At 34.2% G+C, this 18,836-nt stretch overlaps 1 protein-coding gene across 1 annotated transcript in view; it reads left to right on the plus strand.

The window, feature by feature from the left end:
* Positions 1-6,565: 6,565 nt before the first annotated feature.
* Positions 6,566-18,836, plus strand: part of LOC117181248 (cytochrome b-c1 complex subunit Rieske, mitochondrial) — a 30,536-nt gene continuing 18,265 nt past the window's right edge. The window contains exon 1 of the mRNA XM_033373812.1: positions 6,566-6,738. Within this exon, the coding sequence (XP_033229703.1) occupies positions 6,566-6,738 (173 nt within the window). The remainder of the gene's footprint in view (positions 6,739-18,836) is intronic.

Consider the following 18,836-nt stretch of genomic DNA (forward strand, 5'->3'; position numbering starts at 1 on the left):
CGTTTAAATTGAAAATGACCGTCTAGCGTTACAAAAGCCGTTTTTGGTAGCGACTCTTTAGTCACCGGAATCTGATAATAACCGCTTGCTAAATCTAACATAGTGAAATATTTTTTACCAACTAGTCGGTCGAATAGATCACCTACCCGCGAAAATGAACGCACATGCGTATCTCACCTGACGCTTTTCTTGCCAGCAGCATCAGACTCGCGTATGGTGAACAGCTTTCCTCCACGATACCTGCTTTTTTCAGTTCCTTGATGAGATCCTTCATCTGCTCTCGTTCACTGCAGTACAGTCGATAAGGACGGTAATAAGCAGTCTTACCATCCTCAGACTCGATCTCCATTTCAAGCGTATATTCTCTAGTCACTGACACCTCGTTTATTGCACGATCTCGTACTTTAGCCTCACTACACTTGTGCGCACGAGTCAGTATACTACCCTCAGGAACCTTGAGAGGCGACCCTGAGAGGTTTAACACTGGAAGCACTCACAACGTGTCCCGTTTTTCTTCGATCACCAGCTGATTGGACATGCTGGTAATCACCACGTGTCGTTGCTCCGTATAGAATGATCCACGAGTTAGGGGACCGATTGATCTTCGTCGCGCACCACGTAAACGTCTACCCTGGCCTCAACCCCATCAATTGATAACGACCTGGACATCCGTCCAATAGGACGTACGATCCGATTTCCGTACCCCACGAGGGCCTCACTTAAACCCTTTTCGATCGCAAACTCGAGTCTCGTCGACTTACATTCGCGGATCGCCACGACACTTCTTCCCAAGTCTACGTAACTACACAAGGGCTTTCTATTTAGAAACGCGTTTTTGAAATATTTTGCGCGTGTGTTACCGACCGTATTCACGTATCTCCAACCGTTTCCACTCAAACTGGCGGTCGTGGACGAAAGTTCTCCGCCTCTATTTGGATTTTTGCCACAGTCCCGCGCGAGATGTCCCGTAACACCGCACTTAAAACACTTTCCGGCTTTTAGTTTATTCGGACAATCACGTTTTGACAAATTTGACAAAAATTTGTACTATTTGAAAGAAATTTTCAAATTTTGAAAATGATCTACATTTAACCTTTTTTTGGATATATCTGCTTAACAAACTTCACCTTCATTTTGGGAACCTAAAGAATTGTATCAAAGGCTGACACGATTGGACAAGTCCTTCAAAAGTTAGCGTGGCTACAGCATTCAGGTAACCATACATACAAACAGATAGACAATTGCTATTTAATGAATGGAACAGTTAAAATTGTAAATTTCAAGGTTTAAATTTATCACTCTGGTATTTTAATGATTTTAGGCTATTTCAAACCATTTAATTTTAAATCGTTTTCTTTTACAAATATGTTTTATAATCGCTTATTTTAAATGTGCAGACATATATTGTTTGATTTTTAAAAGATTTTAAATCGTCTTCTAACAATAATTATAACTTAAGTTTTAATACACAAGCTAGTTCCGATTTAAAAATAATTTAATAGTGTAAACTTACAGTTGATTATCTTAAAACTTTTCTTATGAAATAATTATAATTTCAAACGTTTTTAATTTTTACTTATCTGAGTTTTCATTACTGTATTTTTAAATTCCTTTTTTTACATATTGTAAAAAAACTCAATAATTTAGCTGAATAAAAATTTAAAATCAAACTAATTTTAAATTGCATTATATTTCATGTGATCTTGTTTATGGTATTCTGAGTGATTTTGAATCGATATTTCTCGTAAAAACGTGTAAAAAGCTTAAAAATTTATCTTAATAAAAATTGCAGATCAAACTAATTTTAAAATGCATTATATTTCATTTGATATGTATTTTATCGTATGTTGAGTGATTTTGAATCGATATTTCTTGTAAAAACGTGTAAAATTTCCTTTCAAAGAATAAATTCACTGTCATTTCTCGGTTTTTCCAGGTATAAAAACAATGTCCGTAAACTTGTTTTTGAAACTTTTTTTTTGAAAAATCGAAAATTACGGGCACAATTTTGGAAAAACTTTTTTTTTGCTCGAAGCATACACAATTTTGTGAAGGAAATAAGAAGTCCAAAAATCCAACCATTAAAGAAAAACAAAACATTTTATTGTTTTTGAATATTTGGAAAAACTAAAACTCAAAATGTATAACTTAAAAAAGCATAAAAGATCCAAAAAATCAAAATTCGAAAAAATGAAACTTGTTTTGAGTTGTGCTCTACAAATTCCGTCTTTATTACCTCTAACAATACTACGTGAGATCAATAGTTCTAACATTGAAACTCAAAAGATAAAACTCAGAAAACATAAAAGATCCAAAAATAGTCCAATTTCGTATAAGTAAATCTTGCGCTGAGTTGCACTTAACAAATTCAGTTTTTATTCCCTCCAATAAAACTACGTGAGATTAACAGTTCTCATATTAAAACCCAAAATGTAAAACTCAAAATACCTAAAAGATCCAAAAGTAGTCAAATTTCGAAAAAATAAAACTTGCGCTGTGTTGTGCTCAACAAATGCAGCCTTTATTCTCCTGATGAAACTACGTAAAATCAACAGTTCTCTCATATTAAAATTTAAAATGTAAAACTAAAAAAACGTAAAAGATGCAAAAGTAGTCAAATTTCGAAAAAAATCAAACTTGAGCTGAGTTTTGTTCGACAAATTCAGTCTTTATTCCCTCTAACAAGTTACGTAAGAAAAAAAGTTGTCATGTTAAAACCCAAAATATAAAAATTTTAAAAATGAAGAAGAAAAAATGCAAATTCGAAAAAACAGAAATTGTACTGAATTGTGCTCGATGAATGCAATAATTATTCAGACAAGTTTTGGTTTTCGAAATTTTATTATTTTTCGGCATTGTATTTTTTTTATTTGAGTTTTACATTTTGAGTTTTAATATGAGAATCGTTGATCTTACGTGATTTTGTTAAAATAAATAAGCACTCCTTTTTCCAAACACAAATCAGCAAAATTTTTATTTAATTTTTTTCTAAATTTGATTATTTTTTCATCTTTGATGTTTTTTGAGCTTCAAGTCTTAATTTTTAATATGAAAACTATTGATCTTGCATAACTTTGTTTAAATGAATAATAACTGCATTTATCGAGCAAAATTTTGGTTTTTTAGAATTTGTATTTTTTTTCCTTTTTTTAAATTTTGGATTTTAACATGACAAATTTTTATCTTACGTAATTTTGTTAGAGGGAACAAAGAATGCATTTTTTAGGAGAACTCAGTACAAGTTTTAGTTTTTCCATCTTTTTAAAAATAATAAAGTTTTTCGGATTCTTTTTTTTTGGATGGTTGGGTTTTGACAGCTCAGTGGCTATTATGCCATATTACTATATTTTACGTTTTTACCCTGACAATTAAACAAACCCGAAGTCGGAGGGTGTTTAGTGATTCACAGAAAGAAGATTTTTCTATTGCTGAATGTATATTACTGATTTAACAACAGGAGTCCATACAATTTGGAACCTTGCAAAACAATATTTTTCCAATTATAAGTGTTTAAAAATTTGGAGGACACGATTCAATATTGTTCAATTTGGAATACAATTAATTTTAAATTGTCTGTGCTTAATGCTAGGCTGGGGGTCTCCAGAATCCACAGGTTCAGCGTGACCCAGGATCGCTCGGCCTTTTTTCATGATCTAACATTTTCTTGGACGGGAAACTGAGAGAAAATTTATGACACCTTTGAAAAAAATCCCAGTTGGAAGGGCTCGAAGAACCATTTTTTCTGGTATATTTTGACAGGGCTAGAAATACAAAGTATTTTATTTAAAGTGTTCGAACTAAGCAATTGCCGAAAATTGTTCACTATTAAATGTTTTCGACATTATGAATACTAAATAATGAAAATAAATAAAAAACTACAGCCCAAATTAACTCAGCATAACATCCAAAAAAAGGCCCAACCAACACCCCTTTTCTCTTTCTTCAATAACGGAGGAACAGATAGTACCCTGCCTAGATGTAGCGCGCTGCCAAAGCTACCACCTGATCCTCCTTCATAAGTATCCCCGTTTTCGCTAAAAACTTCCAAAGTCCTTCCTATCATTAATAGCATTCTTGCCGCTCTAATCGGTCTCATGGGAGCACTCGCCTCCGGAGCTTCATTGAGTTCCCGGGAGAGCCATGGCTTACTAACTCAACTCCACAACTGCGTCAACTCGCTGGCCTGCTCATTTATTCCTTCACAAAATGGAACAAATTAACAAATTAAGAATAAGGCAGTGGAACTGTCAAGGTGTGATGAATAAAAAGGGTGACCTTCTTAACATCTCCCATGGCCTTGATATCATACTTCTTTGCGAAATATTTTTGAAACATGAAAAAAGATTCGATCTCAAGCACTTTAATATTATTAGATCAGATAGATTATCCAATAGAGGCGGTGGTTTGGCCATAGCCATTCGCGAAGGTATATCCTTCTCAAGAGTTTCTTTTATAATTAACGTGGAAAACAGCCTCAAGGCGTTAGCGGTGTCGATAGGTTCCTCCGTGGGCGAACTCCTGATTATTTCAGTCTACAGAGTTCCCTCAACGGACAATAAAAATTCCTAACAGATACTGAACAGCGTTCTTCGACTCTGTCCTCGCAGTCAACAACAACAATGTGTTTGTAGGTGGAGATTTTAACTGTCACCACTCATCCTGGGTTAGACTTCGAAATTGTTGTAACGGTTCTGAACTCCGCTCCACTTTAGATCATTCCGATTTCATTTGTCTGAATAATGGCAACCCTACGTTTCGTAATCGTCCTGGAAATTCTCAGTCAGTTCTCTACCTCGCACTAAAAACTTCTCATATCTTCCCTATAGCTGCCTCAGATGTTTGGAATGACAATCTTGGGAGTGACTACTTTCTGTGGTCACACGCCTGGGTTTATCCATACCTATTTCGGTCTAAACTTCTCATGAATATAATTAAAAATAATTGACTGTTTCAAATTTTCTTCCAAGTCACCAAATTTCATAAAAGATCAAAAATTAAATTTAGAGTCACCTAACCCTGTAAATACTTACGATACATTTGTTGAAAGAGTGGACAAGGCGGTTTCCGCGGCTTGTCCCCCCTTTAAACCAGCTCTCACTCCGGGTGCTGGAAATCACTTTTGCAAACAAAAAAATAAACATTTTGTCCCAGCACCTTGTTGGAACAAAACTTACGACCATGCTGTTTCTGAACGAAAGAAAGCCATCGCAGAATTTAGAAGTAAATCCGATTATCCCAATTACTTTAATTTTAAAACATACAAATTTTCAAAAACAGATTCACCCAGTCAGCCACCGCCTCTTGTTCAGCTGATAGAGAAGTGATTGCCCATCTTAATTCTTTAATTGACGAAATTTGCCCTTCTACTGTTTTCTATGACAAATTTCCCCATGAAATGGGGTTCTTGGAACAAATTTCTCGTTTTCATTATTCCAAAATCAACTCAGGGCAAATTTCGTCCAATTTCTCTAGCATCATGCTTATTCATACTAATGGAAAAATTGATTCATAATAGATTCAACTGGTATCTAGAACACAATTTTAGCTTATCACCTTCCCAATTCGGTTTCAGGAAGGGCAGATCCTGCGCTGACAATCTGGCCATTCTTGCAACCGAAGTATGTTCTGGTTTCTCAAGTAGGGAGGTCACAGCTGGTATCTTTTTTAATTTAAAGGGAGCCTTCCCCAGTGCCATCCCACAGATCTTAATGGAGGACCTGCGCGATTTAGGTGTTCTTTATCCCGTTGCCCACTTTATATACAGTTCCACTGCATGCAAAAATATATATTTCAAAATTAATGGTGAGGTTATTGGGCATATATCTGCCCGCCAGCAAACTTTTCTCGTTCATGGAAAACCTCCAGTCGTACCTCTATTTTTCTATCGAAGCTATAACTATTCTTTACACCTTGGACTACATCCTGCAGAACAGGTTTTCAAAGTCGGTTATTTTTACTGACTCGTTAAGTTTTTTCCAAACTGTGGCTTCACCGTGTCCTAACACCATTAAGTCTAGCTTGATCTTTCTTATTAGAAACCGTCTTGTCACCTTCGCTAAATTTAATCTTACTATTAAACTAGAATGGATCCCTGGCCACAAGGGAATATCCGATAATGAGCGGGTAGCTATGGCTGCTAAATCAGCAGCTACAAAAGCCAACCTTCTAAATATTTTCTTCCCTCACTCTGATTTCTATCACTTTGCCGCCAAGGATCTGAATGGCAGCTGTCATGCCTGAATTCTTGCTATGAGCAATTCGAAAGGTGTCTACTACACTCAATGTTTCTATAAAAAACGCAAGAAACCATGGTTTGCCTCCTCTAATGTCGAAGAAGACTTAGACCATGTCCTCTGAGATTGCGCCCAATTCCAAAATTTCCAAACCAACCACAATAAAGCTCTATCTAAAGCCCTGAAATTCCCTCCCCCATTCCGTTCTAAGCAATCTTTAATTAACCCCTCTATTAGAGTATTTTCTCACTTTTCGGATTCTCTCCTTCCATTAGAGGGAGAGACCTAGCCGACCTCGCTTCTTCTCGTATTTTGTTCTACCACCCGGGGCAATGGGCTGGGTTTCCCAACTTGTTGCTCTGCTGGCCGGGAGCCTTTTCACCTTTGTTCTAGATGGCGCGAAGGAGGGAGGAACTTACGTCAGCTACGAATTTCACGTTCTAAATACGAATCTACCGGATCATGGCCGTATGTGCAAAGCTTCAGAAGCAGACACAATGCCAATGTAAATATAAAGAAGAAGACCACCTGAAAAACTGTGTTACCATGGCAACAGTATGTTGCATCGTGTTCCTCCCATGCAGGCATAGCGTGTGCTCAACATTTCTGTGTGGTGAAATGAATAACCCGCGAAATGCTAGAACGCGCGAAGATAGATAATCGATTTGTTTTGTTTTGTGGTTTTGCGTCTCCGGGAACTCAGTAGTCAATTAAAAAAAAATGTCTGCAATCAGTGATCATGCAGAGATTATTGAGTGCGCGTACGTTTTATTCGGAAAGGGAATGGAGACAATTGTACCTGTGTCCACAATTCCAGGATTCTTTCCGAAATACAGAAAAGACTTTAACAAACACAAACGAGTTAAAGTATGGTGGTTTGGAGATGGCAACACAGCTGATTATTTATTGAACGCCAATGTGTTGTTGTTGAGGAGTAAGTATTTATAAGCTTGGTATAAATAAGTATTTATAACAAATTCCATTTGTTTAAATAATTGAAAATTAATTGGGCAATGATAGTAAATATATCCACTAGACCAATATTAATAATTTTAAGTAAACAAATACGAGAATACAATGTTCAAAAGGTCGATTTAATGAAAAATTGACATTTTTGGTTTCAAGGGTAGTTTTAAGGTGCTCGTGGGGGTATGTTAGGGGTGTCAAACCTATATGTCTGATAGATGAAATTCTTCCTTAGATTAATTCTCTACAGGCCCCCATACTTTCCCTTCACATTTTTTACACCCTAAAAAATTATTCTAAAAATTCAAAAAAGTGATTTTTCCCCATGCATTTTACATGGGAAACTTCAAGCCAAAACCGGCACCTGTTAAAATAAAAAAATAAAATTAAAAAAAGTTACAGAATTTCTTTTTTCGATTTGGAATAAAATGGGGGGGGGGGGTCGTTGCCCTCTAGCAAGCAAAAAAATTTGGCCATGCATTTTTGGACCACCCTAAAGTGCACTCTTTTGAGGTTGTGATCATTTTTAAGCTCTCTGTCATTTCGATAATGTAGGTTTCTTTCAAACTGATGCTACGGTAGCACTGAAAAATAATTGTGAGAGAGAATTGTAACACGCATAAGCTCAAAATACACACACATACACTCATCAAAAGCAAAATCTTTTTTTTAATGAATCTACCGAAAAAGTATGCGGGACGTCCGTTAGCATGTTCGCTATCATGTCCCAAATTTTTAAGACAAAATATTTATTATTCTAGGAAAAAAGCCAGAGGAACCTAAAAGTGATAAAATCGATAATTTTCTATGTGCCACAGGCCTTTAAATAAAAACTGAGACAAATCCATTGATAATTCATAAGAATTCAAGCGAGTCAAAAACATTGTATAGAATTCGATAGAATTAAAAGAATTTACGGTAACTTAATGTGGGTTATTCACTAAATACGTGATCCGCTTGGGGAAAAAGGTCAAAAGTTGGTGTAAAGTGTAATACGCATTTTGTGAATGGCCCCATGAGAATTCAAGGTCGATTAAAAAAATTTGTAATCTCTTCAAACCTTAGAAACTCTATGGAATACCTCACTTCCGTTGCATAAATTCTTTAAAATTTACTAAAATGTTATCAAATCCCGTAAAATTCTATGAAATCTGGCGATATTTCCTGAAATCTTGGGAAACTTGTTGAAATACCTTGAGAGCTTTAAAATTCCTTAAAATCATTGAAATTTTCGGAAATCTTATCAAATCATGTGAAATATTTTAAAATATTTTAAAACCTTCTAGGTCCTGTAAAATCCTTTCACATGATATAAGATTCATAAAAGTCTTTGTCCTAAAATATTTCAAACGTTTTGAAATCCCTTCAAATTAATGAAATTAATTTTTTTTAATTTGGAGTCTATAAAAATTCCGTAAAATATTTCAAAATAAAAGTTCTGCAAAATGCCTTAAAAGTTTAGGTAGGTCTCGGATGTGAGAAAGATTCGTCGTATATCGATGTAATTTCGTAAATAATCTGCGATCTTTAAGAAGAAATTTACGAACTCGATGTAAAAGTTTTAAAACGGCCTTTCACTTTTTTTCATGAATAATTACAAAAATTTTCCGAGTGATTGGGAAAAGATTCTTAGAGCATTTACGAGCTATCTAGGAATATTTTATAAAACCTATATTGTTTGGCCTCGATGGCTGCGTATGTTTACACACTCTTGGCTTCTTTATAGACCACATTCCTACCATGCTGATACTTTTTTAATTTTCCCACTTGTTTTCAAACAAAGCACAACATCGAGTTGCAAATCTGTGACAATAAATAATAATCACTAAGAAAGGTGGGTTTGGACCTAAATTATTATAATTATGGAAAAAGTTTTTTTTTTGTAAATAATTTCTTTTTTGGCTTTTTCATGATAATCAAATTTTAGGACCAGGCCCGCCTTTCTTAGTGCTTATTATTTTGTTTCCGAAATTTACAACTCGATGTGGCACGCAGTGGGAAGAAATGCACTGTTTTCTTTCAAAAATGTCCAGAGCCTTCAATTTTTGTCCGATTTTTAATTAAAGAAAATTTAATTAAATCCTAAAGAGCTTGACGATCCTAACTTTTGTCTACTCTATTTGTTTATAAATAATTTTTCCACTCAAAGTATGGAAAAACTGAAATTTTGAACATAACAATTTTCAGGAAAACTTTATATTGTCTTAAATGAATATTAAGTGACTTATAGACTACAAATAATTTGTTTATTATTCGATCTATTTGTTGTAAAAAATTGTTATGAGCATATTGACAAGTAGTCTTATAATCAGTAAAAAATTTGTTGTTGTTGCTAAAAGTGCGTCATATTAATGTATGAATGATATTTAATTACAAAACTAATTCAAAAGTTTATAGTAACCATTGTTATAAACAATTCTTGTGGCAAAATATTAAAATTTGAGGTTTTTTCAAATGATTTTTTCTTCAATCGCCAGAAGGACTCTAAATATTCCTTTAAATAATATTTGATAAAATATAACAATTTTTTTAAACAATTTTTATAAACAAATTAGGTGAAGAAATTAAAAAATGTTGCCCTTTCGCATACAATAATTGTTAATAACAGTGGTTATTGTTAACTTTTCTTATATTTTTGTGACTAGCAGTCATTCGTCCAATAGCTTAAAACATTTTCAGTACAAAAAAATTTCTATGTGACAGGACCAGAATTTTGAATTTGTTTATTTAATTTGTTTATAAAAATGTAAATTCTTATATCTTATCAAATATTTTAAAATATTTATTATTCAAAGGGATACCTTAAGTCGTTCTGGCAACTGTTAAACTAGTTTTGTAATTAAATGTCCTTCCTACATTATTATGAAGCACTTTTAGCAACAACAACAAAAAGTTACCGATGATAAGAGTTAATTTGTTTATGAAATTTGTTTGTAACAAATAAATAGAACAATAAATAAAATATTTGTGTTCTATGAGTCAAGCTCTTTAAAATTGAATGAACTTTAATTTAAACAAAATTAAAAATCAGACCAAAATTGAAGGCTCGGAACATGTTTGAACGAAAAAAGTGCGTTTCCTCCCACTGTATGGCACTTCGTGTGAAAATTAGTTAGGAAACAAAAGTTATCGGTAAGGCAGGAATCTGGTCACGTGACCCATTCGTCACATGACCTTAAGTCTAAAATTTTCAGTAACTTCTCGTTGGAAATTCTAACTCTTAGTAACAAACTTCGAATTTTATCTATACATTTCTCATAGAAATAAGGATTTAATGTTTCACTTTCTTTATATGGTATCCGAGACCTAGCTACAAGTTACTGACTTTTTTACGGATAAATTTTTCCGTGTAGGATACTACCGTAGGGACCAAATCTAGAAAAATAGGTATACTTTAAGGGCCTCAAGTGAATATAGGGCACAATAGGGCAGTGGTCAACACGCTCTTGACCAAGTCAGGGTACCCTGACTGGGCTGACCAACGAACTAGTTTCTGGTTAGGTAACTGCGAGCTTGGGCAGATCATCCTTTTTCTCAGGAGTCCTTTGTTGAAAAAGGGGAAACAATTTTGAGATTAAAAAATTATTAATTTTGCAATCAGTGATTTGAATGTAATATATTTGGAATCTACGTATTTTTACGATTACAAGGACATGTAATTTGTCTATAAAGGTTGAAAATTTGAGAAGTATTTAGTATCAAATTGACTATTAAGCTGAAGTTTCTTGATATTGAACTCCTTCAAATTTTCAACTTTTCTATGCAAGTAATATATCATTGGAAGCGGAAAAATTCGTAGATTCTGACAATGCTATTTTCCATTCGGCAGTTAAAAAATTAAATGTTTTTAAACTTCCTTGCTTTGACATGCCTTTGGACAGAAGACCCTTGCTCATTCACACATTTTTCGCCTTTTTTTACCATCAAAGTTTTTATTCGTTCTGGCAAATTTTTATGTAGAATGTTTTTTATTGAAATTTTTCTTTTTATTCATGTTATTATTTTAAATAATTTTTATAGTATAAGGTGAAAGTTTTTCGGATTTCATTAGATTTTGTTATACTTATACTGACGTGTGAAATTGAATCATATATATCACAAGAGGAAACTGGGAAACCCCCACAATTAAGATTCAGGAATTAACCGTGAATTTGTGAAAGAAATTTTGCTTGACACTCTTTTAATTATTTTGAATAATTAAAATATTTTCTTAACCTTTATTTAGAAGAACTACAAAAAAAAATAATTTTCCAACGACTGAAGCTGCTCTACATGAAAATGAAAAAAATTTAAAAATCACGCAGCCTTAATGAAAGCTCGTAACAGTTTCCACGAGTCTGCCTCAGAAGAAAATGAATATGAAGGAGAAATTCGAGGCCATAACTTAAACTGCTGTAAGCATACAAATTTTATAATAATTATCTATGCAAGGGTGATGTCCGAAAAGTAGACTATTTTTAAACCCAGATATTTCCAAGTTATCTTCGATTAATAAATTTCTTGTACAAATATTATAATAAAGGTCTTATATAAAAAAATACTTCAATAAAAATTTTGTATTGGAAATTGCTAAATAATGGTAACATTTTTTGTAAATACTTGATTGACTCACAGATAGCACTCATATTAAATTGGAAAACATGATAATCGGGAAGAAAGTTCAGTATTTTATAGAGTTACGGATTTCAAATATAACTTCAATGTCCGTCCAAGAAGTTTTTTGCCTCTTCACGCATTGCTACGTACTTTAAGATGAAATTGTAAAATAATTATTTAAACTATTAATAATGTGGACTAAAATTTATTACCTTATACTAACGAAGATTTTTGTGCAGCTAAAAATCAATTTATCAACTTTGATTCCAAGTAACAGTAGATAAATAATTATGACTATTTTCGCGTAATATTTTTTGTTATAACATGTATATTCACGTTAAATATTAATTTATCATGTCATAAAATAAGAGAATGTTTTTAAACTCATACTAAAAGAAATAGTTTGAGGCTAATGGCAATCTGAGTTTGCTTGAGAATTTCTAACTGAATTAGAAAGAAAATTGTGCGTAATAAATAAATATGTTTTACATTTTTATATGCATTGCAATATTAATTTTATCTAGTCCGCAGATTGGATTTAGCAGTATGGAAGAACTGGCCGTCAACAATCTTTGTGATTTCTTGAAGAACAACGGTTTTTGTGAGCACAGTTTGGATAAAATCAAAGGCAAATCATCGAAAGTAATAAGATGAACGAAATTTGTTACTGCTAGTAATTTAATTAGTTTAATTTGCAACAAATCTTTCTCGAATAATAAATTGAATGGTCCAATGTAATATAAATTACAAATGTTCTCTATCTTATGCGCCTTGAATAAATTTCGCTTTTTTCCTTTATTAGGGCCAAGACGAATTTGTAAAATTAAGCGCAATAATTATTGTATCATGGGAAATTAAATTGTTTCAAATGTAACAATATTGTAAGGGGAGGCTTAAATAATTTGCGGAATCATTTTCAAACAATCCACGGTTTGAGTGTGAGTAGAGGACATGGTGAAGAAGGTTTCACATGTGCACAGCAAGGGTGTAAACGTAATTTTGCATATTTTTATACTTTGCGTAGGCATATATTGAGTAAACATTTGAACCATCATGTACCAGTTGAACAGAGGTGTGCTTTTGAAAACACTAATGGTTCAGAAAATCATGTGCCATTCGAAAACAGAACAAAAAAAGGTGGTTTGGGTACTGACATTTTGAAAGCACCTGAAAATGTTGAGGAAAATGTTATTTTTGATTTACGAAGTTCAGTTGTCAGGATGATAGGTAATATGAGGGCAAATACTTCAGTTACGGCATCTGTTTTAACGAAGGTTATTGATGAATCAGAATTCTAATATAATTGTACATTCTCTACATAGATTGACTCGGAATTATAGTTTAAAATATGATTTTAAATTTATTTTTACTTTTTGTTTACACAGGCCTGAGTTGAGGAAACTATTTTGAATGGAACATCAGGCTTTGAGATTCCCAAAAAAGCTGTCATACGATTTGTTGAGGTAGGAATTTTATTTCAAAATGCAAAAGTAAAAATATAGTTTAAATTTATAATTATTCACATCATCCAGCCTTACATTTTATGTTTTCAATCGGAGGCTGGAGATAAATTTGTTTTAATTGCCGACAGCCACAAAATTGAAATAGCCGACAATGGATCTCCACTAGCAGCGTTTGACATACTTTTTAAAATGCATTATGACATGAATGTTTGTTACGCGAATTCACTGAAGTTTTTTTATAATTTAATAGAAGCATATTTGTATAAAGTGCCTAAGACAAAGGCAGAAAATTCAGTAACGACTTTAAATATTTTACTCTCTAATATCGAATAAATTATAAACTTTAATATTGTAACTTATTATATCATTAGTTTTAAAGTGCTTTTTTACAGGGGGTTAATATACAGGGTAAAAATAGTTTGTATAAATATATGCAAATAAACGGAAATTATTTGTACATTAATATTCTTCATTCAATTCCTACATTTCATTAAATATTTATCATAAGGCATAAATGAATGATTTAATCAATCGAATTGATCGATTTGAATAATCTAAATCATTCAAAATTATAGACTGAATCAGTCAAAATTGCAGACTAAATCAATCAAAGTTACATTCTAAATCAGTCAAAATGACTGCCAGAATCAATCGAAATTACTATAAAAATCAGTCAAAATGACTGATTCAAAAAGTCATTTTTGACTGATTTGTTAGTCGTCGAATCCGCAATATTTGAATCAGTCAAAATTGACTGATTCAAATTTAGAGTTTAATTGGATTCTACCAAAATTTACTCAATGTGCCTATCGGAAATAACTGTTAAAAGTAAATACACCGCCATTCACAATTTCCTTGAACACTTACTAGGTGGCGTTGGAAAAGGAAACCTGGCTAACCCGGCCTGGCACGACTCCGAGCCACGCAAATTAGCCCTACCCGGGCCCGATCATGTCAGACCGATCCGGACCTGATCGATAATCGGGAAGAGATATGGCAATTTCTGCACGGGATTATACATTTTTCCGATCTATAGTCATATTTCTATTAAACAATTATTATTACCTGCGTCGAAGGAAACGATATTTGTGTATATTTGTTTATTTGGATAAAAGAAATTTTATATCCACACTTTTAATATTACGTTAGAAGTGTTTAGTCGCACCACGCCGTGTGGGTGCGCACAGGTGTCATCTGTTTTATTCAAGTGGCAGTACTTTGATATTTTATTTATTTTTAATTGACATATTTATTTTTTTAAATTTGTTAAATACTGATATAACAGCTTAATGTGGGAACAATAAATTAGCAGAAAATAATAGAATTAATACAAGGGAGTCTACAGAATATCATTCTTAAAGTCCTATCCAAAATGTTAAAACAATTAAATATAAAACTATTATCGTCTTTTATTATTTAATTTCAAGTATTTTATTTTGGAAATTACCTCCCCAAAATGTGAATAAAATTAATTTATATATCTGTACCAAAAAACGATATTAAATCAGGATTTCCCAGTGTATTGTTAAAGATTGGCCGTATTGTTGCACTGACCGATTAAACACACATCCCCTCTGAAGGCTGGTCGCTAAAAAAAGTTTATAAATCAAAAGAAACCTAGCATTAAAAATTTTAATTTGAAGTCTTTTATAATGTATCTAAAATTCGGATTAGATTCACAAATATCCTTAAATTTCGCGGGAGAAAAATATACAATTTGAAAATTGTCGGAATAAAAACTTTGTTGTGAACTCAGAAATAGGTATTATTCTAAATTACAGGTGCATCTGGGTCACGATATATACGTACATATAGATATTTGGGAGTCAATGCAAGCAAAAAATGATTCTAAATTTACAAGAGAATTAGCTGAAGTTATTTGGGTCAGAGAAGCCTTAAAAGAAAAGTGTCTGCAGCCAAAACGAGAAAATAAAAATGAAAATATGTCTCCTAATTCTCTTCGAACCGAATTAACTTCTGAAAATTACAATTTACTGAAAGGTAAGATAAGAGGCGTTAAAATAGTCGCATTTAACGAAACATATGTCTTTATAATTTATCAGCAAATAAAATGTACAGAAAAAATGATAATGAAAAATACAAAAATGAGAAAACAAAATTTTGCAGAAAAGTATGTAATTGTTTGGGTCTTTATTTGTGTGTATGAAAATGAAATAATTTTCACGTTATATTCATATATCCTAACTTATAATAATTAAAAACAAAGATTGTTTCAAAAACATACATTTTTGCATTTATAAAAACTTAAGACCAGAAAAACGTTCCTCAGGGAATTTTATTTCATTTTCTAAAGTTAAAGCTCGATATTTCATTTCATGTGAAAGCAAAACTATCCAAAAAAATGTCGGTGATGTAGGTTTCGGTTATTTTTGCCCTTAAAAGTAGTCAATAGACACACTTTTCAAAGAACATGATAAATTTGAAAAAGGAAGTTTTCAAAATTCATTTAAGTTTTTATCACGTTTTAACTTTTAAGGGGGATGTAACCCGGTCCTAAACTCAACATTCAATTACCTCATTTTCCTTCAAGACTACTACAATTAAAACCTTATTAGGTGCGTCAGACCTACTCCTGTTTCGTACCAATTTTTTATTCGAAATTCAAAATTGTCTATTTAATACTGTTTGTGTATTGTTAATATTTTTGAGATATTTTTAGTATATAAAATGCAATATTCTGAAATATCCGCATGTTTTTATGGAATATTTTAAGTTTCTTATTCTTATGTATATTTGTGTTCTACAGTGAGCTCGTTGGCTCTATAGTATCATATAAATTTCTTAATTGTGTGTATAACTGATTTGATTTTTTTATTCCAAAATATACATTATTTTAAACCTATATCGATTCTGGTGTTTTATTTAGCGACACACAACTATGCCGTTATGGTATTTGTCTATTAAACAAGATGTGTTCATTATTAATATTTTTAATGCCTTCAACTAAAACAATAGTAACCTGTAGGCTCTCTTCTTAAAGTAAAAAATGATGTCAGAAACGACGAACAAAAGAGCGTACAAAAATACGTACCAAATAACGTACTAAAGTACGTCCATTTGTATCCCAATTCGAGAGGTCTTTTAGTACGTCCTTTTGTACTTAATATGTTACGCACTTTACGACGGCCTTTGATACATCGTTTTGTACGTCCTTTTATACGTTCTATTGCAACGTCCTTTTGTACGTCCACTTTTTCAAGTGGCTGAAGCTCTGGTTACAATTTTGGAACCTTTCAGAGCTTCATAATCGAAAAATGTATGATTAAAAATAACATGTGGTCTTATGAGAAGACGTACTAACATATATAGAATGTTCTTCGAAATCCATATCTACTTCGAAAAGTATCATTCAGACCCTATAAGAATAGAAAAAAAAATTATTTATACCATAAATGTATGACTGACGTTAGCGAATTGAAAATATGGCACCGTCGCACCATTCCGTATGCTCTAGTTTTACGCGAATTTCGAATAACATGCGTGCCCCCACGCGAAGTTGCCAAACTTGTGACTGTGACTCGTGAGTTAATAACAAGTCGAAGAGATCCCTCAACTGAGGGTACTGTCACACATCTGCCTGCCTGCCTGGTGCAGTTGCACCAACTGGTGCAACCTGGTGCAACTGCTAGATGCAGTTGCTCTCTGTTTTTAACATAGATCTTAAGATCGTCTATGTAAAATACATGAGTGACCTTGTACTTTCGATCTGCAGGTTTGCCGCACAAGTACCCGTCGGAATGGCGAAGTGCTAGAGATAGTGGCAATAATATAAGGCAAAAGAGGAGTGGGCTCATGGTGTCGCCCTGAAAGACGCCTTTCTGAAAGGAGACCTTGTTAGTTGTCACACAATTTTTTCCAGATGAGATAGTAAATCTAGTTTTTCAAAGCGGGATCAATCTCTCTATGCACCCAACTATTTGCAGAGGAACCTTTAAGATTTCCAAAAGACAGATGATAAGTCTATGGGATGTTGAATCGAAAGCTTTCCGATAATCAATCCGGGCCATCGATAGGTCACGTTGGTAGAATGCTGCATCTTTGCAGACACATCTATCGATGAGCAGGTTCCCCCGACATCCGGCTACGCCTTTCGTTGAGCCTCGTTGTTCATACATTTCTTGCCACACAGGTTAAATTGCCCGAACAATTCTATCATTTAGGATAGCTGTGAATATCTTATAAAGCGTGTACAGACAAGTTATTAGCCTGTAATTCTTGGGGTCAGCTAAGTTGCCTATTTTCGGCAGGAGTATTGTGCTCCCTTCCACCAAACACTACGAAATCGGCTCTTCCGACTTCAAATATGAGGTGAAAATACGGGCCAAATGCTGATGGGTTGAAGAAAACTTCTTCCACCAGAAGGTTTTGATACAATCTGGTCCCGGTGCGGAATAATTCTTCATCCCTCTTAACACTTTTTTCACCTCCTCGGTAGTGATGGGTGGGCATACTTTATCAGGTGTTATGAGGGCAACACATAACTCCTTGAAGCTCTTTATATTTTCTGAGTCTTCGTCCAGTCTATGCTGAACTTCGTAGACTTTCTCCAAAATACTTCGACCTCCTCTGGTTTGGGTGGGTGTTCGACAGTAACTGGAGGGTCTTGGAAGAGTCGAGATGGGTCAGAGAGAAACTGTTGATTTTCTCTGACCCACCTCTCCCTTCGCTCTAGATTTCTCTTAGCATCAGATAGTATCCGTATTCTCTCAACAATATGCTGCCTGATGGTCAGCAGCGTTGACTTGTTAAGTGTGTGATAACGGGCCCAGAGTTCGCACGCGAACTTTCGAACCTTGGCGGTAAAATTCCTGCCAGATGTGATGTAGTAAATCACACACTGAATGCGGGACGCGTACTGTCTTGCCCAGCCTATCTCTATGGCAAGTTGATGCATTCGTCTTTTGGTCTTATGATCAGCCGTTGGTTTTGTTTTACGGTTCGCATCGGCCAAAGCTCTCGCTGCATTATACACACAATAATTGATAGCCCAGAGGTCGGATTCTCCGGAAACATGTCCACAAAGCTCGTCATCCATTTCAGCCAGATCTTTAGGCTTGAGAGGAACCTTGGTATTGATGTTTCTCCGGGTCGTAAAGCATCGCTCTTCATCTATTGGATGCCTGCCCGCGGTTAGTCTTAGTGTCGCCTCTCTTTCGCTGTTGCCGGCTTGTTCTAGCTGTGGTAGAGTAGGCGTTCCGCTTACATAGCCCCTTTTACGGAGTAGTTCAGCATGGTTTCGCAGACGTTGCTGCGATAAGTGCGATAGCTTCGGTTGTTTTTCGCACCACAGAGCATGCAGCCGTGCCATGTAACCCCGTTCAGGGGCCACACTCGCATCGTAGCACTCTAGCAAGTCATGATTCAGTCGCTCCGTCCACCTAAAGGTTGCGAGATCCCGCCGATTCATCGCATGGAATCCACTTTCATTGGCTCCCTCAGCTCTAGATTGGTCACAATTGTTGGCCGACCCATTGTCGGGAGCCCTGCGCGTTCTGTTGTTTTGAACCGCACTTACTACAACTATGTTTGGTGTTATCATTGTTGTTCCCACGAGAAG

This window comes from Belonocnema kinseyi, chromosome 10 (genome assembly GCF_010883055.1).
Source record: "Belonocnema kinseyi isolate 2016_QV_RU_SX_M_011 chromosome 10, B_treatae_v1, whole genome shotgun sequence".
Lineage (NCBI taxonomy): Eukaryota > Metazoa > Arthropoda > Insecta > Hymenoptera > Cynipidae > Belonocnema > Belonocnema kinseyi.